The 23,346-nt window shown below is 44.3% G+C and overlaps 1 protein-coding gene across 1 annotated transcript in view; it reads right to left on the bottom strand.

The window, feature by feature from the left end:
* PDE5A (phosphodiesterase 5A) overlaps positions 1–23,346 on the bottom strand; it is a 161,956-nt gene that overhangs the window by 17,431 nt on the left and 121,179 nt on the right. Inside the window, exons 12-14 of the mRNA XM_044680023.1 lie at positions 18,640–18,786; positions 12,259–12,384; positions 8,779–8,873 (exon numbers count right to left, since the gene is read on the bottom strand). Of these exons, the coding sequence (XP_044535958.1) occupies positions 8,779–8,873; positions 12,259–12,384; positions 18,640–18,786 (368 nt within the window). The remainder of the gene's footprint in view (positions 1–8,778; positions 8,874–12,258; positions 12,385–18,639; positions 18,787–23,346) is intronic.

Here is a 23,346-nt window from a genome sequence, read left to right as displayed (position 1 = left end):
AGCGGCCACCTTCCTTCCCACTTTTTTCATTGTTATCTTTAAGATTCATATGCCTCCATATGGATTTTGTTATTTTTTTTCTAGCTCTACAAAATGATCCTTTGACCAGTATGGCACTGAATAAGTAAATTAATTTAGAAAATAGTATCATTTTAAATTATTAATGATTAATTAATAATTTTCCAATTATTCAGACATATTTTCTGCAAAGAATGTTTTATAGAGTTGTATAGTTGATTTTGATTTGAAAAAGAAATGCTTTAATTATAATTAAATTTTTTATTATCTTGTTTTTAGCATTTTAAATATATCTTTCCTCGTCTTCCAAATGAGCTGTTATTTACAACAAAGAATTATTTAAAAGAAGAATAAAAGGAAGTTCAGGAAAATCAACTAGCATACAGTCTAATGGCACATTCAATGTTCCACATTCAAAGTCCTGCACTCTGCAGAGAAGAGAGCAGGAGGCACCTTTCCTTATTTTTTTTCTCAGCCCAACCTTGGCCTTCATAATTAGCATCGTCTCCTTTTTTTCATTATAGTTTGTTCCATTAATGTTGCTGTAGTTTTACTTGTTTCACTCTGCATCAGTTCAATTAAGTCTTTCCATGCTTCTCTATATGCTAAATCTGCCTTGAATCTTACAGCATTCATATTACATGACCTTTTTAGTTATTCCCCCATCCTATGGTCATCTTACTTGATTTGAATTCTTTCTATCACAAAACGTTCCAGTACAAATATTTTGGTGTATATCTTTGGCCTCTCTGAGATGTATGCCTAGCAGTGGGATCTCTGAGTCAAAGGGTCCCGGCATTTTAGTCACCATTTTTGGTGTGGTTCCAAATTGCCCTCCAAAATGGTCGAAACAATTCACTGCTCCAACTTTTGTTGTTGTTCAGTTATTTCAGTCACGTCTCATTCTCGAGCCTCATTTGAGGTTTTCTTGGCAAAGACCCTGGAGTGGTTTTTCATTTCCTTCTCTAGCTCATTTACAGATAAGGAAATTGAGGCTGAACACGTTAAGTGACTTGCCCAGGGTCAAAAGGCTAGTATCTGAGGCTGGATTTGAACTTATGAAGATGAGCCTTAATGACTCTGGGTCCTGCACTCCATCACTGTGTCACCTAGCTGCCCCACTAATAATGAGATTAATTAATTATTAAATTAAAGCAGTTTTGAGTTTCCAACTCACACCTTGTTGGACTGGCAAAGATGACAAAGGAGGGAAAGGAAAATGTGTTCAGCACAGTGCCTGGTACATAGTGGGTGCTTAATTGATTGACTGACTTTTGGAGAGGCTGTAGGAAAACAGGTATACTGGTTCATTATTGGTGGAATTGTGGTTTAGTTCAGTCATTATATAAACTGATTTGGAACCATACTTCCAAAATTATTAAACTATGCATTTTATTTGACCCAACTAAACCATTACCAAGTCTATGCCCCAAAGAGATAAAAGGAAGAGGAAAAAGACTCATATGTACAAGAATATTTATAGTGTTTCTTTTTGTAGTCACCAAAAACTGGAAAGGAAACTGGTGTTGGGGGGAAGCATCAATTGAACACTAAACAAATTATGGTTTTTTAATCAAGGGAATATTAGTCATATGGGAGTTAGGAAAGAGAATGAGAGGAGCCCTAGATCAAGAGAAGAGTATCTTTCCTGCAGTTAAAAAAGGCCTGAGTTTGAATCCTGCTTCTGATACTCAACAGTGTGACCCTGGACAATTCATTTAACCTCTCTAGGCCTCAGTTTTCCTATCTGTAAAATAGGAATAATAACTATGTAAATAAGAAATGATGAAAGGGACAAGTTCAGAGGAAATTGAGAAGGACTCTATGAACTGATATAGAGTAAAGTGGGCAGAAACAGGAGAACAATTTACACGATGATAAGATCGTAAAGAAAATCATCCTTCAAAGGTTTTGTAAGCCCTCTAATCAATGCAGTAATAAAGCATGAGTCTAGAGGATCAAGATGAAACATTGCACCCTTTCTCCTTCCAGTGAGGTGCTGAATTTGAATATTTGAGAGAGAGTCAGAGAGACAGAGAGGCAGAGATCGAGAGATAGAAACAGAGACAGAGAGAGGGAGAGATGGAGAAAGAGACAGAGACATAGGACAGGGAGACAGAGACAGAGAGAGAAAGGGAGGGAGGGAGAGACAGAAACAGAGAGGGAAAGAGAGAGAGGGAGAAAGAGGGAGAGGGAGAGACAGACAGACTGACAGAGACAGAAAGAGACAGAGAGACACCTATTTTCAGACATGACCGATGTTGGAATTTGTTTTGCTGGACTATGTATATTTGGTATGCAGGTTTTTATTTCTTTCTTTTAAAAAAATTGTTCTTGGAGAGGGGCAGTGAGAGGGAAATAGAATTAATGCTTGTAAAAATAAATAAGATCTTATTTCCAATAGCAAAGCCCTATCCCCATCTTGCTGTCTGTCCCCCTGCCAAGTTTTCACAATGTGGTTCTGTTCTTCTTCCCATCCCAATATGTCCTTTGTTTTTGTTCTCCTTGACTACAGGCCTTGTTCCTCCTCCCTCCCTGTAACCCCTCAGGATTGTGTCCTGGACCCTCAATCCAAGAATGCCCACTCTTTCCCAGCCTCCTCTCCTCCTCCCCCTTCAACTGTCTTCTACTCTGTCCACTGGGACTCCTTTTCCACTGGCAGAATCCCCTTTATCTGACTTCTCATTTCTCACTCCCAAGGAGAGACTGCAATGCTGCAGGCACTTTTCTTACAAGAACTCTGTGAGGCATAATTATCATTCCCATTTTACAGACAAAGAAACTGAGGCCCAGAGAGGTTAAAAAAGTTATCCAGGGCCACACTCTTAGGTGTCAGAACGCAAGTCTTTTTTAACTGAAGGAAAGATACTCTTCCCTTGATCCAGAGTCCCTCTCATTCTCTTTCCCAGCCACATAATTCTGCACTTAAATATGTGTTTGTCCATCCATCCATCCATCCATCCATCCATCCATCCATCCATCCATCTATCTATCTACCTATCTATCTATCTATATATCTATCTGTCTATCTGTCTGTCTGTCTGTCTAGTTCTCCATATATAATGCTGGATGCACGAAACAAGAGGAACACCACAAGAATATAGGCATATATTCTCATATGTAATATATTCGTATAGATTAAATGATTACATGTTATATACAGTCTATATTTTTAAATGTACATATAATGTAGGATATATTATCTTGTATATAGATCTATTCTTACACAGGATTATATAAATGAAGACTACATGATATATTCCTAAAAAAATTTTTTTAAACCCTCACCTTCCATCTTAGAATCAATACTGTGTATTGGCTCCAAGGCAGAAGGGTGGTCAGGGTAGGCAATGAGGGTCAAGTGACTTGCCCAGGGTCACACAGCTGGGAAGTGTCTGAGGCCAGATTTGAACCCAGGACCTCCCGTCTCTGGGCCAGGCTCTCAATCCACTGAACCACCCAGCTGCCCCCTATATGACATATTCTTACATATAAGAATAGGGGACAGCTAGGTAGTACAGTGGATTGAGTGCTGGGCATGGAGTCTCATCTTTGTGAGTTCAAGTCTGGCTTCAGACACTTACTAACTGGGTGACCCTGGGCAAATCACTTAATCCTGTTTGCCTCAGTTCCTCGCCTGTAAAATGAGCCAGAGTATCTCTGCCAAGAAAAACCCAAATGGGGTCATGAAGAGTCTCTATGTAAGAATATGTATTATATATAAATAGAAGAATAGAATATATATATATATATATATTTTTTTTTTTGTTCCTCTTATTTCATGTATGCTAATCCCATTTAGCATACTAGAAGCATCATGCTTAGCTGGGTAGGGCAATAGGAGAAAGTTAGTCTTGGGTTCAAATCCTAACCCTGAAACTTACTAGCTGTGAGACTCTGGGAAACTCACCGGACTCCTCTGAGGGGGGGCTTTCTCCCCTGCTAAAAGGGGAGGGATAAGAAAAACAATAAAGCTCACATTTTATAGCGCTTGAAGATTTCCCAAGTTGGTTTCCCAACCAACCCTGTGAAGATAATATCATAATTCCTATTTGGCAGATAAGAAAACTGAGGTTCAAATGGGTTCAGTGCTTTGCCCTGCGGCACACAGCTTATAAATAAGCCACGTAGGATTAGAATCCAGAGTTTCCAGAATCTAGATTTTATATATGAAATAACATATGTAAAGGGTTTTGCAGATCTTCATGAAGCCTTTAAACAAAGGTCAGCCATTTACTGGTGTGATTCTTGTCCCTGTGGCTGCCTTCATCCCTAGCATCCTCCTCTCTCCCAGGAGAGCCTGAGCTCTTTGAGAAGAGAACTGCATCCCCCGTGCACAGGGCTCGGAGCCAAGGGCTGAGGGAGCGGCGAGGAGAGGGCCGGATCAGAACTGGGGCCCTAACGGTCAGGTGGAGAACGGCCCGCTGCCAGCGGAGGTCCGAGCTTTCTCTTCCGTTCAGGGGCTCAGCGAGCTGGCCAGAGTTGGGGTCACCAACTCAAAATGCAGCCCAAATCAGAATAAAATGTAATTGGGAAATGATTCAATCGAAAAGAAAATGCAGCACAGAGAGGGCTCATTTGGGACCTCTGAAGTCGATGTGTGGCCCGTTATTTGAGCTTGACACCATTGGCTGAAGTGATCTCCCCGGGGCCACACAAGCAGGATAGGTCAGAGTCGGGGGGGATCCTGGGTCCACTTTGTACTGGTTCTTCTCATCCACCGTGTCACAATGCCTCTTATTCTACCATGAGACCCTGAGACGCTGAGGCTTGAGAATAGCCAGAACCTCCCGACTACACAAAAGGCGGGAGTCTAAGTGATGTGGAAACTTTTCTTTGGGGTCACAAAGACCTTATTAGCTTTCCCCAGTGGAGATTTATCCTTCATCCTTTTGCCTACAGAATCTCCTACTCTTTTTTTTTCTTTTTAAACCCTTACCTTCTGTCTTAGAACCAATACTGTGTATTGGTTCCAAGGCAGAAAGGGATAGGGTTAAGTGACCTGCCCAGGGTCACCCAGCTGGGAAGTGTCTGAGGCCGGATTTGAACCCAGGACCTCCCCTCTCTAGGCCTGGCTCTCAATCCACTGAGCTAGCCTGCTGTCCCCAGAATCTCCTATTCTTAAAAATCAACACCCCCCCCTTAAAATCAAAGTCATCTCTTATAATAGCTCTTTCCCCCATGAGGAAAAAGAAAGATTGTGGGGAAGAGACTGTCCCCAACATGTGTCTCCAGTAAGATGAAAAAACCAAAACCAAAACTCTGTGTTACGACAGATGTATTCAATGTGCACTGAATGGATTCTACAATAATGGCAATATCCTAAAGTAATCACCTTTGAAAGAGTCTCTTAATGGGCATCTCCCCTTTTTCATGCATCCCTTTCAATTGCTGCCAAAATAATCATCTTAAAGTACAGCTCTAGCCGCATCCTCCCCTTGTTAAAGAATCTTCAGTGGATTCCTACTGCCACTAGGATCAAATAAACCTTCTTATCTTCGAATTTTTATACCCTGTTTATAGTTGAAGAAACTGAGGCAGAGGTTAAGTGACTTGCCCAGGGTCATACTACAAATTAAGTATCTGAGGAAGGATTGAACTCCGGTCTTCCTGACTCCAGTCCCAGCACTCCCTCCATTGGACCACCCAGTTGCCCTCACGTACAAAGAATACCAAAAAGAGAACCATCCCTGGAAACCTTTGAGTCCTTCTAGCTGCCCCTGCGACTTGTCTAGCCACAGGGATTTGGAAAGCAGAAAATCCCTGGAAATGCTCGAGGCCTTTAAAAAAAGGAAAGACAAAGGTCCCGCTGGAGCTACGCTGCCTGCGTCCCGGTGGCTGTGGAGGGAGGATCTGCCATTACTGTCTTTTTTCCCAGGACATTTTCTCAAGTTTCTCAAGTGGAGATGACGTCTCCCCAGATGTCTTCTGAGACAAGGATTTTTAAATAAACAGCAAAAGTAAATAAATAAATGACCAAACGGCTCTAGTCTAAGGCCAGTTAAACGCCCTCTGGTGGCTGTGACGGGGGTTATGCCGCGATTGGACCCCTCTGGGCAGGTGCTCCCCACCTTCTCTGACGGGGACCACGGCGGCTGGCCAGGCGGATCAATGGCATGAGAGCGGTGAGACACTTTTTGCCGGTACCCCCTCGTTCTTTCTCACTCCCCGTGAGGCCAGAGACCCCAGGCGCCCCGAGGAAGCACCTGGGCCCAGCCAAGGAGGCCCCCAAAGCTCCGCCTCTGCCGCTCGGCTCTTTCTCAGGACTAGGCCCCGCCAGGCCTCTGTTCAGACGTCACCGGGCCGCTGGAACACTTCTTTATCCAGCCACGTCGATGGCCGTTTGGGTAACGAGCCTGGACAGACAGCGCCGGCTCTCGCTTCCCTTCTCCTGGCAGTCTTCCTCTGGGATCTACCTACAGGAAGCGGGGCTCTAGCACGTCCGCTTTGCCCGCCACCAGCGAGGGCTTAGAATCAGCTGTCGAGCAGTCAGCACGGCCTGGGCCTGGCCCCAAGAATCCGGAGTAACGCTGAGTGCGGGGAGAAGGCGGCCACGAAGGCGTGCCGTCGGGAGGCTGTGGTCAGGGGGGACGGCGGAGCGCTTCCAGGTAAAAATCCCACTTCCTCCTGCTTTGTCTTAAATCTGTGCGAAAGCAACAACTTATTGTTGGGGTTCGGTCTTTAAAGCCACGGGCGGCTCTTCATGACCCTGTTTGGGAGTGGTTGGCCATTTTCTTCTCCACTCATTCAATAGATGAGGAAACCGAGGCAAACAGGGTGAAGTGACTTGCCCAGGGTCACACAGCTAGGAAGTGTCTGGGGCAGGATTTGAACTTAGGTCTTCCTGACCCCAGGCCTGGCGCTCTAACCACTCTGGTACCCGATGATTAAACAACCCTTCCAAGTTTCCTCGCAGCGTTACATTAAGCATCACACTTAAGCCTCAGGACAAGCCCACGTCACAAGGTAGTGGTTTCCCCTTGGCTGAGGAGGAAACCAAGGCTCAGGGTAGGTTGCCCGTGTCAGAGAAGAGCCTGAAGGAGATCAAGGCAGGATTCGAATTCAGTTCTTCCTGTGCCTCCAGTTTAATATTCTGTTTGCTATAACACACTGCCTCTTAGACAACTTATTAGTTATGCCAACAGGGGAAAATTAGAAATCCAAGTCATTGTTCCATTTATCTAGATAGGTAAAGCAGCTTTACATAAGATAGATAAAGTGAGCAATTATTAAGTGCTTACTGTATTCCAGGGAGGGAGTGAAGCCCGGGAAACACACTAAAAAAATAAGCAAGTGAGCAAGACAGTTCCTGCCCTTAAGGAGCTTTCTTCTGTTCTAAGTGGGGGAAGAAAGCGCGTGGATGAGAGTGTTGGACTTGGAGTCAAGGAACTTAGATTCGAATCCTGCCTCAGATCTTGCCTAGTTGTGTGACTTTGGGTGAGTCACTGAACTTCCCAGACTCAGTTTCCTCACCTGCAAAGCGGGCATAACAATAACACCTACTACACAAGACTGTGGGGAGGATCAGAGGAGCTAATATATGGAGAGCACCGCGCAAACATTACATTAAAGGGACGTGTAGACGGAAGGTAATAGTAATACTTTTTTTCCCCAAACTTTCTTTTCTGTCTCGGTAATGACTCTAAGACAGAAGGGCGGAAAGGCCGAGCCACCCAGCCGCCCTGTCTCTAACTCCACTTGCTAGTGGTGTGACAAAAGGCATCAATGAACAGTCATGCATCAAGTGCCTGTTCTGTGATACCAATACCCCCAAATAAAACAACCCTAGGAGAGTCCGCTACCTTTGCTGAGGCTCGGTCTTCTCATCTGTAAAATGGAAATGATACGATCTGTGGTATCTACTTGACAGAGTTGTTCTTGGGTTCGAATTAAATAAAATAATTAAAATGCCCGGTAAACTTCAGAGTACTCTCTGAAGGAGAGTTATAATGACGTTGGCAGCTAGCTAGCACAGTGGATGGAGGCGAGAAGACCCGAGTTCAGACCCAGCCTCAGACACTTACTAGCTGCGTGACCCCAGCAAAGTCACTAATCTTGTTTGCCTCCATTTCCTCCTCTGTCAAGAGTTGGAAACGGCAAGCCACTCCAGAATCTTCGTCAAGAAAACCCCAAATGGGGTCCCAAAGAAATGGACATGATGGAAATAAGTGAACAACAAGGATGATCTCATTCTTACCTATTTGATGACATTATCGTCGTCATCATCACTCCTCTCCTTAAGGAGTATAATAATTATAATAGCCAACATTTATGTAGCGTATTAAGGTTTCCAAGGCACTCTACCCACTTGATCTTCACAATTACTCAGTGAGATAAATGCTACTGGTATTCTCATTTTACAGATGAAGAAACTGAGGCTCAGGGATAGTAAGTGTCAGAGACAGGATCTGAACCCATGTCTTTTTGGCTCCAAGACCAGCCCTCTAGATGCCTCATCAGACCAAAGACTAGGGTTCCGATCCCAGCTGTGCCCCAAGTCACTCTCTTGCCTCAGTACCTTCATCTGTAAAATGGAGGATTTAAACTCCATGGTCTAAGTGACTCGGTGGCTGTGTTGATATTTCAGGTCAAGCAAATACTCATTAGATTGGAAGCTCCTTGAAGGCAGGGTTTCCCTTTCTTTTTATTCACTGTATCCCCAGTACAGTGCCTGGAACACCGGAGGGGCGTACTAAGTGTTTATTGGACGGATGGTAGGCAGATATCATTTAGCAGCAGAACTTCGGGAGACGCACTTACCTCTGTATATACGAGTTGTTCACCCCTCTGTGATCCAGGTCATGGCTCAGAGCAGCGATCAGCAAGGCCAGGATCTCCAGGTCGGTCAGCCAGTTCTTTGCATACATGGAATGGAGACGCACACAGAGGAAGAAACATGAGTGCGGGGCACATCAGTCAGAGAATTATGGGATCCGACGAGGTCTTGTGGGTCATCGTGGATCCATTTCTGACGTGTCCTCAGTATCTCAGCTACTTGCCCATCATTTTGGCCACTGAGCACCTTGTTATGGCTGGAACATTGTAAAACTGACTTCAGGCTCAAATGAATCAGACACGGTTCAGCCTTCTTAGCAGCCTTTATTGAAAGGCATGACCGGCATCCCTAGGAACATCCCTGCCTTTCACCTTATGTTGTGGGCATTTTAGACAACAAACCTGGCCTCCACGAGTCAGCGGTGGGCTAGACAGACCTACACCACTTGCTGCCGGCCTTCACCTCCAATCCCCGCAGAATGGAGCCGGTGTAGACTCGGCGCTAGAGCCTCCTTTGGACATTAACCTGACCATCCAAAGACATAAAATGAAGGAAAAGAGATGGCTTTGTGAAATCTGCCATTTTGCTTTCCTTTTATCTGGAAGGATGCTGGGGAGCTGACAATCTTGCACCTTTTTCAGAGACCTTGCTAGGCCTAAGCAGATTTTACACAAGAAAAATCAACAAAACGATCCCCTCGGATTTAAATCTAGAGGGACCCTCACGCGCTGTTTCTGGGGAGGGGGGAATTCAAGTTTGATCTTTTGGAATTTTAGCCCCTAATAAGCTTTGATAGCTCCTCCCTACGTTAATAACCCCCAATATCTTAAATGAGGACACTTTGTATGACTCTGGCTAGAAACTAGAGAAGGAAAACCATTGCTGTGACATTTTATATGGGATTTTGGAAACCAATCCCTCTAGTAAGATCTAGCCAGTGGAAACCAGAAGCCTATGAAACTAGAGAGAGAGTAACTTTCAGACTTTTAACAAAAGATACCCAAATATATGCATACACATATGTACATGTGCAGAGTACATACATAAAGATGCATATATGTAAATGTGATTTCTCTAGTTCTACTATTTATTTTTCTTGAGTAAAATCTATCTAAACATGTAGGTATATGCATGTATATAAATATACATGCATGTAAAAGTGGTCTCTCAATTTCTATTATTCCTTTATTTTCCCTGGGTAAAATTTATTTAAACAATGGTAAATACAACTCTGAAAAAAGACCAAAATGCCCTGTCACAGCCTGGAATCAGACTCCAGACCAGCAATGGTGAACCTTTTTGAGACTGTGTGCCCAAACTGCACCTTTAAGTCACCTGTGAGCCCCCTGCATCACCCCAGAGAGCAGAGGGAGGAAGTGCTCATGTTGGTCTGCTGGACAGAGGGGCAGGGCATGCAAAAAATGTCCTCAAGCACAGTGCAGAGGGGGAACAAGCAGCCCCCTCCATGCCGCTGGGGCACACGCACCACATCCTCGCCAACATAGCCCTAAACTGACTGAGCTGGATGAATCAATTCCGCTGAAGCTACCAGCACCCAAGATACATTTGTATTTTAGTCGGGGAAGTAACTAGTCTTGAAGCATTCCTAGTATGGCTACGTCCTCTTGGAAAGTTCTCTGATTAGTCATCTTTACCTGCTCCTTTGGCCAGATGGTAGGATTCCTTAGCCTTCTTCTATTCAACAGAATATGGAATATTCACTTATTTTATTGTATTTTTATCCAACAGGCTTCATGTAGGAAACCAGGAAGGTAATACAAGAGGCTTGTCATCTTTGGGAATCAGGGAAGCATAGACTTCAGAGCTCAGGGGGATGTCTCCGGTATAGGGCAGGCTGTTCATTATGAGAAACGAATGATGCTTTGGGCATCAGTGAGTGAGTGGTGATATCAGTGCAGTATACTATATTACCGCTTTCATGGTAATATGAGCACCGGCTATTCTCTGGTGTGGCTTACTCCATTGTGTCCTCATCCTGGTAGGTCTAGATTCTCAGAGATAGAACACCACCAGATGGTGACACTCAAACTCCGCCATATGTTACAGTCAAACTCTCGTAGAGTCCCAAGGGTTGAAAGCCCAATTGGGAAAACGCCCCCACTACTCATTTCCTAGCTCTTGAGTCCCACCGATGGATTTCCCATGAATACAGCCCACCACTTAAAATGTAATAGATCTACCTGGTATACAACCAGCTATACAACAACTCAATCCTTCTTCCTTTCTTTCTATCTCTATGAAATTTTATAATGCCAAATCTGACTTTTAAAACTTGAGCTTCTTATTCAGTGATGATAAAAGCCAACTCATTTGTTTTCAATTCAGAATTCTGAACTTGTCCAGGAAGACATAGGATTTAATCCTCTCCCTGCATTTTATAGACAAGGAGGCTGGAGCTCAGAAAGGTGAATGAACGTGTCCAAAGGCACAGACTTAGTTGGGGATGGGGCCAGGACTTGAGTCCAGATCTCTCAATTTCCAGACTGATGTCCCTGACCCATTGTGTGTCGAGAATAAAGGAGGGGAAGATGCATCACTTTTTCCTACATCACCACCAATATTGCTCTCTATTGCTAATTGTCGCTCTGCGTGAAAGCAGGCCCTTTTTGGAAAGGTAGTTTACATGGGCCATGATTGATCTGCTCTGGGGGAGAGGACACCTAAACGGGGGAAATCAGAGATCCACAGAAAGGGCAGCTACAATGAGGTTAAATGCTGCCATGCTGTCCTTCCTTCAACAACAGAACTTAAGAGAAGCCTGGCTTCTTGAATTTGGAAGGGATGTCAGGGCACCTAGTCCAACTTGCACTTGTCAACACACATAATAGGGAGGTGCCTAGACTCGGCCTTAAGACGCCCACAGTAGGGGAACCCATCACTTCCGCCTCCAGTTTTGGAGAGCTCTCATTGTTAGGAGGTTTTCTGAACAGTGAGTGAGTCTATGGTTCTGGCCTCGGGGACCAAGCAGAACAAGTGTAATCCCTCTTCCAAATATCAGCCCTGGAACCTTTGAGGAAGGCGATCATGTTCCCTCCAGCCTTCTCCAGTTCAAGCATCCTAGTTCTTCAATTCCACCTCTTCAGGCATGAATTTGAGGGCTTTTATGATCTTGGGAAGTGTGTGGAACGGACTAATCCTCATTTTTAGGAAACTAGTTTCTGCATCATATCATTCTACTACCGTCCGTGGGATTTTCTTGGCAAGGATACTGGAGGGGTTTGCCATTTCCCTCTCCAGAGGGAAACAGAGGTAAAGTGACTTGCCCAAGGCCGCACAACTAAGTGTCTGAGGTTGGATTTGAATGTGGGTCTTCCTGACTCCTGGTCCAGCACTCTGTCCACTGAGCTATCTAGCATGCCTCTTTCAGGAAGTCACCTTGGCATTAAAAATGAAACGAGTCAGAGGTATGACCTCGAGCTTTGAGAAAAGGGAGTGGCACCTACCTGAATTTTACCTGACTTTAATGCAGCAAACATGCACTGGGCTGTGTTAAAGGCGTGCCGCCAATTGTGGTAGGCTACATTCTTTCGATAATTCTTTTTGACACTTAGGATCCACCTGCAAAGAACCTTGAAAAAAAAAACAAGGCACAAAGTACAATTTAGTTACATGTAACATTCTAATTCACATTTCTTCAGCTTTTGCCTCTCTTTGTTGGTCTGCCTCTGGCTCTCTCTTATCTCCTTTCCATCAACCAATTTGCCCAGAGATTATGCTCTTCAGTTGGTTGCTTGCTGTCCTTTGAACTCCCAGAAGACCAAAATGCCACTGTGTGTGGCTGTGGCTGACCAGGCCAATATGAGGTAGGAAGGTTCTAGAACGGGTCAGGCACGAATAGCCCATGGGAGCACTTGGGAGGGAGATTTCTCATTCTGCGCATCTCACATTTCTTTTTTTTTTTTTTATCTCACATTTCTGATGAGCTGCTGTAACCCTGCTCTGTTCACAGAGCACAGAACTTCCTTCCTTTGATGTGGGCATGCCAGGGGGGCGTGATGATGGTCCCAGGCCAGTGGCATCCGTGTCTCCCACTTGAGAGATCAGAGACTCTCCAATATAAAGGCATATCCCAAAGCTCTAAGCTGTACCCCACTTGACACCTCTGGGAAAGTATTTATATCCAGAATTCAATGAAGAGGTCATCAAAAGCATTTCAGAGGGGAAAAGGGAGAGAGAATGCCATCTCCACCATCATGGGTTCTAGGTCTCTCCCTCTCTGCTCCAATCTTGAAGTCAGTCACTCTCTAGTTATCCTTAATTGGGTTTGGCAACATGGCCCATAGAAAGAGCAGCTGAGTGCTATTTACACTGTTTGACCTTGAAAAGTCCCTGTCTAGACTGCCTCCGTTTCATAGGAATCGAGACTGAGAACGAGATGGGCCCTCATAGGCGGAAGAGTGACTTGCCCAAGGTCACACAGGAATTAAGTGGCATAACCAGGATTTGATCCTCTAGTTTAACCCCAGTCATTTTTCAAAAGGGGAAGACAAGATCTATAAAGATGTGCTTTGCCCAGGGTCACATGGGTAAATAGTGGCAGAGTTGAGACTCAAACTGGGCTCCTCTAACTCTGAATCCAGTGCTCTTTCCCTTGACCCATATTTTCTCTATAAGGTAAGGAAGTTGGAGTTAATGATCTCTAGGCAAAGCTGGAACCTAGGACTTTTATGAAATGTGGCACTGCATACACCCACCAGAGTTACTGCCAGGCTACAATGAAAGGATTTTATTCCTGTGCAAAATAAACCCTCAAAGACTCTATTTAAAAACCTTTTTAAAAGATGAAAATGAAATTTGTTCAAAGTCTCATAATTTGGGCTTATTTCAACCCTTCCATGGTGTTCTCCATAAAATTTCCAGAGAGTTACTTGGCACAAGCCTGGTTACTCCATTGATGGTGGCTTCAAAGCCTTGCTTGCTCTTTGAATGAGAGGGATCAGTCCCGTCCTCTGAGAAGCGAGGACACAAAGAAGCCTCCTTTCTGTGTGTCAGGTGCTCCAAGTACCGAGAACCCACACTGCCCTGTGGGATGGAAGAAGACAAACCCTAGAGCTTCAGGGGGAAAAGCTCAACCCAGTAAGGCTGATGGCAGAAGTAGGCCCACAGGGCAGCTCGTCCTCTATCAGTTGCACAGGAAGCCAGACGCCCCTTACGGTCTAAGATTCCCTTTCCCTTTATGTCCCAAGGTCGTCGCTCCACCACTGACATCATTCCACCACCTCTGCCGATGGGAGGACAGGCAATGGGTCCTTACTGACCTCCTGGTCCTTTAAAGAGTGCCATTTGGAGGTGCATCTTCCAAATCTACTTTAAGAAGGGGCTTTGTGGACTGGATTAGGTGCTAGATCTAAGATACTTTTTTCTTTTCTTTTAGCCCTCACCTTCCATCTTAGAACCAATACTGTGTATTGGTACCAAGGCAGAAGAATGGTAAGGGCTAGGCAATGGGAGTTAAATGACTTGTCCAGGGTCACAAAGCAAGGATGTGTCTGAAGTCACTTTTGAACCCAGGACCTCTTATCTCTAAATCCACAGAGCCATCTCACTGTCCCCTAGATCAGAGATTCTTAACTGTGTGTATGTGTGCATGTGTGTGTGTGTGTGTGTCCTAGAGCTCTTGGCAGTCTGGTGAATCCTTTGGCTCTTTTCTTAAAATGTTTTTAAATGCACAAAACAAAATATTAAGATTGCAAAGGAAATAAATTCTATTGGGAAATACATGCCACGATACATACACAAAATCAGCTCATGCACCCCAAGCTAAGAGCTTGGGATCTCGGGTATCACTTTGTGAGTTGGGTTACCAATTCCATTTTGGACCACTTGGACATGGGATAGTAAATGAGGAGAAAGCATCCCTTGGATAAAAGGGATCTCTAGGGATACGCAAGGTAAGGCTAATCTCCTTGGGAGGACTTTGAACCAGGGCTGGGAACTTTCTTTGAAGGATGTGGAAGTGGAAAAAATAGCCCAGAGCAGCACTTTGTGTGATGTTATAGAAACTTCTTGTTCCAAAAGAAAAAGCATGGGAAATAAACAAGAGGACCCAGAGGTCTGATTTATGGACTCCAACGTTTACAGCAATCTGCAAACACCTTTAAGAACATGTGACATTGGAGGGCACCCAAACCGACATGCAAAAGCCAAAGGTCTCTTAGACTTCTTTATTTTCCTCCTAGAATATCATTTTTAGCTATGGCAACTGAAGAAATAGAGAGAAATTCAAAGGGACCCTCAGTCCTGTTTGGCCCTCTTCTGTCTCTACAGTGACAGTTGCAGAGCAGGGGGCCAGAAGGGACAGAATCAGAGAGGTTTTTTTGATCACAGTGAGAAAGTAGCGTGACTTAGTAAATAAAATGCTGGACTTGGAGTCAGGAAGACCTGAGCTCGAATCCTGCCTCAGACTCATTAGCTGTGTGACCCTGGCCAAGTCCCTTAGCCCCTCTGGACCTCAGGCTCTGAGAGTACAAGGTTCCACATTTCTATGAAAAATGACCTGGCAGGTGAGATGACTGCTGGCATCCTGTGCAACTCTAGACCTATGACCCTATGACCATTGAATTTTATAGGCGGAACTCTAAATGGGAGCTCTTCAAGCAATGACCAAGGAGCTCATCTATTAAGGGAGGACCTAAAAACATATTGATATTATCACTATGAATGAAATCGGATGTGAAAGAAGTTGCAACTCGTGGAACAAGTGCTCATAGATTTTCTGTAGAGAAGCAAATAAAGGAAGTGATGGAGTTGCTTTTATCTAAGGAAGCAAGTGACATTGTTTCATGGGCCAATAAGTCATTCTACTTTGAAGTATGCCTGAAGAGCAAAAGCAAAGAGAGTCATGAAGATAATGGGGCATCCAAGAGTTGGGCCAACATCTGTCTAAGGGAAGGAAGAAGAAGGGAAAATAGGATGAAGAGGTCAGCCAGATCCTTTGGAAAAAGTCAACACAGCCCATACAACTTAGTGACTTAAAGGAAGGAAGGCAGGCAGGCAGGAAGGAAGGCAGGCAGGCAGGAAGGAAGGAAGGAAGGAAGGAAGGAAGGAAGGAAGAAAGGAAGGAAGGAAGGAATTCTGTACAAGAGTCCTGCTAGTATCTATAAGAATTAGCAAAGGACAAGCAGCAAGATGGGGAGCTTATCTTTGGAGAATGGGTAAGGATACAGGCAGAAGTTGGCAAGCTCAGTGAGTCAACAGTGGTCAGCCATGAGAGTTCAATAATGATGATAGAGGATACTTTGCAGGGGGAATATTAAGCTCTGTCAGTCAGATAGGTCTATCTGGTAAATAGAGAGAGGCATTCTCTTTCCATGGATGTATCTTGGAATGGATGGCCAGCCTGCAAGACTTGTTGCCCTTGTTAACCATTAACCACTGTTAGCATCAGAAGGAAACTGAGACCAGGATTCTGAAATTCCAGACAAACATCAAGGAAAAGAAATAGACTTTAGGGTTGCAACATTTTTTATTGTTTGGCTTAAAAAAACTGGTTTTTCTTTACTACTAATGGGATAGAAAGGCAGATATGGGGAGTAGAGATGTGGCAAAAAAAGAAGGAATCTAAGGAAAAGATCTTGCTTTTTGGGACCACAGTTAAAAACAGACGAATGCTGCGTTCTTGGATAGAGTTGGAGTACTCTCAACAAAGGCCAGTAAACATTAGTTTGCTTGGAGACCCATAAATCTACACTGAAATCAGAGAAGGGAATGTAAAAATATTACCCTGTAGAAGGTATCACCATCCTTCAAGTCACCTAGATTCAAACCCTGTTTTCACTCCCAATTCCACATCTCCTCCCAAGTCTTCCTGCTTTGACCTCCATAACATTTCTCATAAATTTCTCCTCTTCTCTACTAGACAGCCACTCCACAGTTCAGGCCCTCATCACCTCTCATCTGGACAATTACCTCCTAATTACTCTTGCTGACTTGTCTCTCTCCACTCCGATCCATCCTTCCTGCAGCTGCCCTACTCAGTAAATTCCAAATTAGGCAGATCAGGCGTCCCATTACCTCCAGGATCCCAGAGAAACTGGCATTTCAAGCCCTTCACACAGAGTTCACGGGGAAGAGGATAAAAGCCAATCATGGCTGGCTGTGTGCCCTACATAGAAGAATGGGTTTCAGAGAAAAAAGAGGCAGGATTCCGTGCTTAATAGTTCTCAGAGGAAGCTGGCTCAAGAGGAACCAAAAGCTCTTCTGGGCACAATAATGGTTTTGACAAGGAGGAAAGAAAGGGACAGGGGGATTTTTAAAGGGACTGACTCAGATTTTTAAAGAGATGGATGATGTGTGGCAGATGGAAGGAGGTCAGGTAATAGAAGATGAATATAACAGTATGGTCTGGGCCTAGAAGAATAATGAGGGGATCTGCTTCCAGAGAAAGAAGTGATGGAGTCTCAATCCAGACCAAAGTCAACTTTTTTCACTTCCTCAATTTAATTTCTTTTGCTTGAGTTTCCTTTTACAAAAGGATTAATATGGAAAAATGTTTTACATGATTGCACATGGAAAATCTCTATGAGAGTGCTGACTGTCTTGGGGGGTGGGAGGATGGAGGGAGAGAATTCAAGACACCAGATTCAAAATTCTTTGTAAAATGTTGGAATCTGTTTTTTACATATAGCTGGAGGAAAAAATAAAAGGAGACACTTTAAAGAAGAATAACGATGGGAGTGGTGAAGCCCGGAGGGAGCCGAGGTGGGCAGTGAGACTAAGGACAGCCAAGAGAACTCTAAAAAACTGACAGCAACAATCACAATCACATTAGGCCAGAGGAAGAGGAAGAACAGACCATTTCATGTAACTGGCAAGGATTATAATGCTCAAGAAATTAATGAACTATAATGCCCTCCTAGGCCACATGGAGATGCTGGTACAGCAGACAGAATGAAAGGTCTGATAGCCAATCAAGAAACATTTATTAATCCATCTCTCTGTTCTAGTCAGGCATTTAGGCAGCTCAGGGACACACTGGATAGAGTACTAGGCCTGGAATCAGCAAGGCCTGAATTTAAATCTAGACACAGATGCTTACTAGCTTGTGACCCTGGGCAAGCCACTTAACTCCTGCTCCATTTCCTCATCTCTAAAACTGGAATAAAATAGCACCTCTCTCTCAGGGTTATTTTGAAGGTCAAATGAGACTGTATTTATAAGGTGCTTTACAAACCTTAAAACACCATATTAAAGCTAGTTGTTATTATTACTCTCATTGTTTTTGATTACTGATTGTTGGTGTTGGACTTAGTGTGGGCACTTGACCATGTTAGCCTCCCGAAGCTCAGGACTCCCTGAGCTCAAGAGATCTGCCAGCCTCAGCTTCCCCTGTAGCAGGGCCTGCAGATGGGTGCCACCACGTCCAGTGCCCTCTGACTTTATGGCTAGTGCTCTGTCCACTGTACCACTCACAAAGGAGAAACTGAGGTTATATCAAAGGACTAGATGAGGTAGGCCATCGGTGCTGAAATTGCAGAGAGGTTTCAAAGACTCCTCACTATGCAATTTGCAGCTGAGCGGAAGGATTCATGGGGGCCTAGCTCAAAGGATAGATTGCTCCATTCCTGAAGATCCCCTTCTGGTTGTAGCCATCTATGGAGCTATGCCTAGAGTTTGAGTTCCCCAAGCAAGCATTGGGTGGCCCTGGCTTCTCATCTGGGGAGGTACCAAAGCTGAGCACCAGGGGGCTGGTGACCCCAGGGTCATCGTGCTCTCCAAACCATCTTTGTTTTCACAAATTCAGGTTTAAGCGGAACAAAAATAGCCTCTGAATCATTCATGTTGAATAATTCCTCTTGTCCCATCTTCCCCCCTTTTCCCCTTACCTCGTGTTTTATCTGGAAATTCTGCACAAGGTTGAGGTCAGTGAACATCCGAATCGTGCAGAGGGCCGTGTCCAAATCGGAGAGCTCAAAGTCACTGAAGGAGAAGTCCATTATCTTGAGGGTTTGGGCGGATGGTATCATGGCGGCCTTAATGGGAGAGTGGGGAGGAGGCAGGCAGAAAATGCCCAAAACAAAACCATAGTAGTTAGCAGTCATAGATGCTCCCTTTCAGGAAGGTTCTTTGCTCTGTCGGCAAAACTAGTACTTGAATTCTACCCCTCTAGAATATTTTAAGTTGTTTCGAGTTGCTCAGTACAGAATTCTGCTCCTCCAGATGAGCTCCCTCCTCACCCTTGGTGGAAGAGATGGATGCTTGGTAGCATGTTAGTGCCTATAACAAACTCCATCTATTTTATGGTATCGGACGCTGGACCTTGGAGGCAGAAAGAATCTGGGTTTAAGTCCCACAGCATTCAGTGTCTAGCTGTGGGATCCCAGGATATTTACCTAACCTCTCTGGCTCGGTTTCTTCATTTATAAAATTAGAGGACTAGACTTGAACATCTGTCCAGCTCGAAATCTGTGAGCCAATCGGCCACCTCTCTCTGCCAGGTGACCATTCTCAAACGAATTCATATTTCCATAGAGCTTGGAGTAGCTACAAAGGCTGGTCTTAGAGTTTGGATGACCTGGCTTCGAATCCTGCTTCTGATGCCCAGATTGGTGATTGAACCTCCCACTGCCCTAAGATAGTTCTCTAAGCCTGCAAGTTTTAAAAAAGTTATTCATCTGCATTGTTGGAGAAAGAAATCACAAGCCCAGTTAAAAAAAAAAAAAGGTTTCCAAAGCATTTTCTCTTTTAAAACCCAGCGAAGTGGGGAGCACAAATATTCTTCTCATTTTGCATATGGACTAGGTTTAGAGTTCGTGTCTTGCCCATGGCAGCATCATTTATAAGAAGCTGAGTGAGGCTGGATTTTAATTGACGTCTCCTGATCCCAAGTTCAGTGTTCTAGCCATTAGCTTCCACTACTCTTGGATGAGTGTGGGGTGGGGAGGCAAAGATGAAAAGGCTTCGAGTTAGAAGGGACCTTGAGCAATTCTCTAGTCTACATCTGAAGCCCAAAGTTGGGAAGTGACTTGTAATCTTAAATTATAAAGGAGCTGCGATTCGGAGCCAGGGTCTTTAATACCAGATCCCCTTCTACTGAACCCCACAGCCTCAGCGATCTGGGCACTGCACTGCTGTCTAGAGTGTATGTGGAGCCCCAGAAGGCTCTAAACTGAGAAAAGAATCCCTTCACAATCTCATGCCATGTACTGGTGGCTCACTAGGGTCAATTAACTCAGTTTGTGACAGTAAATGCCTCCAGGGCCATATACTGTGGTCATACGGTGTGACCATACACACTGAGGTCAATTAATTTCATCTGATCAAGCCTCAATGAAATGGTCTTGAATGGGGTTGAGGGATGGTGATGGAGGGTGAGAGGGGATAAAGTTAGAAAGGAAAGAGGGAGAAAAAGAAAGGAGAAAAGGGGGCCAGGTCCAAGGACAGATTGCATCCCTGTTTCCCTCTAACCCTCCTTTTATCTCACTTCCACTTAAACCTTTCCACTCCTCCTTTCTCTCCCTCTCTCCTTTCTTTTTCTCCTTCTCCTCTTCCTTTCCTTCTCTTCTTTCTCCTCCCCACTCCTCTTTCTCCGTATTTTATTGATGTCCTTCCACCCCCATCCTGGAAGCAATCTCTTTAAAGGCAAATGGCTTGCTCCACTCTATTAATCTCTACCTTTTGCCTTCACTAAAATAGGTCAGGTTTGTGTGGTTACTCAAGGAAGACCACCATTTTTCCCCCAGGTACCAAAAAAGATTTAATGGAAAAAAATCTAGACTTGGAGTCAGGAGGGACCTTGGATGCTTCTTAGCTGCGTGACCTTGGGAAAATCACTGTAAATCTCTGGGTGTCAGGTTTTTTTTTCATCTGTTAAGGAAGGGGACAGGACTTAATGGTCTCTAAAGCTCCTTCCAGCTTGAATATTTATGACCTCAGGAAGAAGCCATTCTGGTCCCAAGACCAGAATTCACAAGAAAATAAGCATCCCCTGAAATACACATCATAACTCTTCACAGGCTGATCTAAGGGCTGAGAGGCACGGGAACAGAGGAGGATTTCAACTGTTTGGATAAACATCTTGGTTGTTTATCCCAACTAGAAATACCAGAGACAGCGAGCAGTCATCACAATTAAAACAAGGAGGTGAGAGGGGGGAAGAAGACCAACTTGTAACTCCTTAGAGAGGCCAACAGCTGCACAGCATTGCACCAGGCAACAGATGGCTTCCCCTGGGGGAAAGGAAGTGTTTTTTTGTCCCCCCCTTGAACAAAGAGCTGTGGGAAAGGCTGAGTCAATATAGCATGTGCTTCTCCTCCTCAGCCTTCACTCCATCCTGACTCCAGAGTGACTTCTCTCTCATTCACCACAAGCCAGAAGATTTCCTCCTGGAAATCGAGCTCCATGGAGGTTGGCTCCAAGTTTTGCAAGCATACCCCAAGGCTAAGCAAACCTTTTCCCTCAATTCAGGACAAGAACTGATTAGAGTGATAACATGGCCATTCAAGACCCCCAAGTTTTACAGAGATATAAAAACACACACATGTTAAATGGTTGTCCTTTGACCATTCATTCCCTTCTGACTCTCTGCGACCCTGTCATAGTCACATACCATTCATGGGGTTTTCTTGGCAAGGATACTGGAGTGGTTTGCCATTTGGGCCTCCAGTGGATCCTTTTGTTAGGCAACCAGAGGTTACGGGATTTGCTCAGTGCCATACAGCCAGGAACTCAGGTCTTCTTGACTCCAGGCCCAGTGCTCTATCCACTGAGCCACTTAGCTGCTTCCTAGGCATACAGAGGTTAAGTGACTTGTCCAAGGTCACAGTGCTAGAAAGTACCTGAGGCTTGATTTGAACCCAGACCTTCCTGACTTAAAATCTAGTGCTCTAAAATCTAAGTGACTTGCCCAGGGTCACATGGCTAGTAAGTTTCTTAGGCTGGATTTGAACTCAGGAAGAGAAGTTTTCTTGACTCTAGGCCCAGTACTCTGCCCACTGCACTACCTAGCTGTCCATATGTTAAATGATTATGATTATTTTAGAAAGAATTAAAACACTTTGGCCTATTTCTCTTTACAGGATCTATGTCTATATGCAATATTCTTATTATACAGATAACCTTGGAGCTGGCCTTTCAGACTCCTCTGTAATCTAGCAAGTACTTAGTAAGTGTCTCCTCTGTGCCAGGCACTGTGCTTTCTAAGAATAAAACTGATGGAAAAATGCTTTGGAAGTCTGGGGTGTTGGGGAGTATTTAGGTGTGAAACATTCTTGCCTATGCGTTTTCTAAAGGCAGCAGCTACATGGTAGAATGCCAGAGAGGCGTTCAAGATGCAGTCAGGAAGACTCGAGTTCAAATCTTGAGAAACTGAATTGGACTAGGTCTCAATCAGTCAATCAACAAGCATTTATTTATAAAGCACCTGCTATGGGCCATCATTGTGCTAAGATCCAGGACCACACATGCAGAAAATGAATCAATTTCTCTCTTCAAGAAGCTTATTTACTGGAAGAAAACTCATGCACAGACACATGGAAAGAATCAATACCAAATAGTTGGGTTTTTTAAACTCTTGCTTTGTCTTAAAATCCATCTGTTCCAAGTTAGAAGAGCGGTAAGGGCTAGGCGATGAAGGGGAAGTAACTTGCCCAGGGTGACGTAGTTAGGAAGTTTTTGAGGCTGAATTTGAATCCAGGACTTCCTGTCTTCAGGTCTGATTCTCTTTCCATTGAACCACCTAGAAGACCCCTCAATACCAGGTAGTTCAAAAGAGGGCAGTTAGTGAGAAAGAGCATCATAAATCAGGGGAGAGGTGCAGCTGGGTGGCTGACAATATGTAAATGTTGGTCATCATCATCTAGTCCTCATTTTGAAGATGAGGAAACTGAGGCCCAGGGAAGATAAGTGATTACTCTAAAGTCACGTAGGTGGTAAGTAGGAGAGGCATGATTTGAATTCAGCCCCTCTGACTTCAGAGCTAGTGTTCTTACAGAGAGAGAAATATAGGCAAAGCACAATAGAGTCAGAAAGTCACCCCAAGTCTCACTCATTCACTCATTCCATTCAATAAGCATTGAATAGGTGGTTACACTCTGTGCAAGGTACTGTCCTAGGCACTAGAGCTACAAGGACTAAAGTAAAAGTCATTCCCTGCCCTCCAGGAGCTTATATTCTATTGGGGAGATATAATATTTAACCCAGGATCCTAGATCTGGAGTTCATAAAGGCCTCTAGTTCAATCTCCCCCCTTTATTGATGGGGATTCTGAGGACCGAGGAAGTGATTTATCCAAGGTAACCCAGATAGTAAGAGGCTGAGTTAGGATTTGAACCCAGATCCTCTGATTCCAAGGCCTGTGTTCTCTGATCCACCACACTGTGCTGCATTTTCCTTCATCGTCCTCTAGATTTGTCCAGTGAAAGGCTGAATAAAACTAGCTTTTTACAATCAACTCAACAAGCATTTTTTAAGTGCCTACTGTATGCAAGGCGCTCTGGCAGATGCTAGGGATACAAAGATATCGTCAAAACCAAACCTCTGCCTAAAGAAGTTTCTATCCTAAAGGAAAAATCCATCTCCAGTTGAGTGCTGAC

Source organism: Gracilinanus agilis, chromosome 6 (genome assembly GCF_016433145.1).
Source record: "Gracilinanus agilis isolate LMUSP501 chromosome 6, AgileGrace, whole genome shotgun sequence".
Lineage (NCBI taxonomy): Eukaryota > Metazoa > Chordata > Mammalia > Didelphimorphia > Didelphidae > Gracilinanus > Gracilinanus agilis.
The sequence above is the reverse complement of the archived record's forward strand: the minus strand, read 5'-3'. Positions and strand labels throughout refer to the sequence as shown.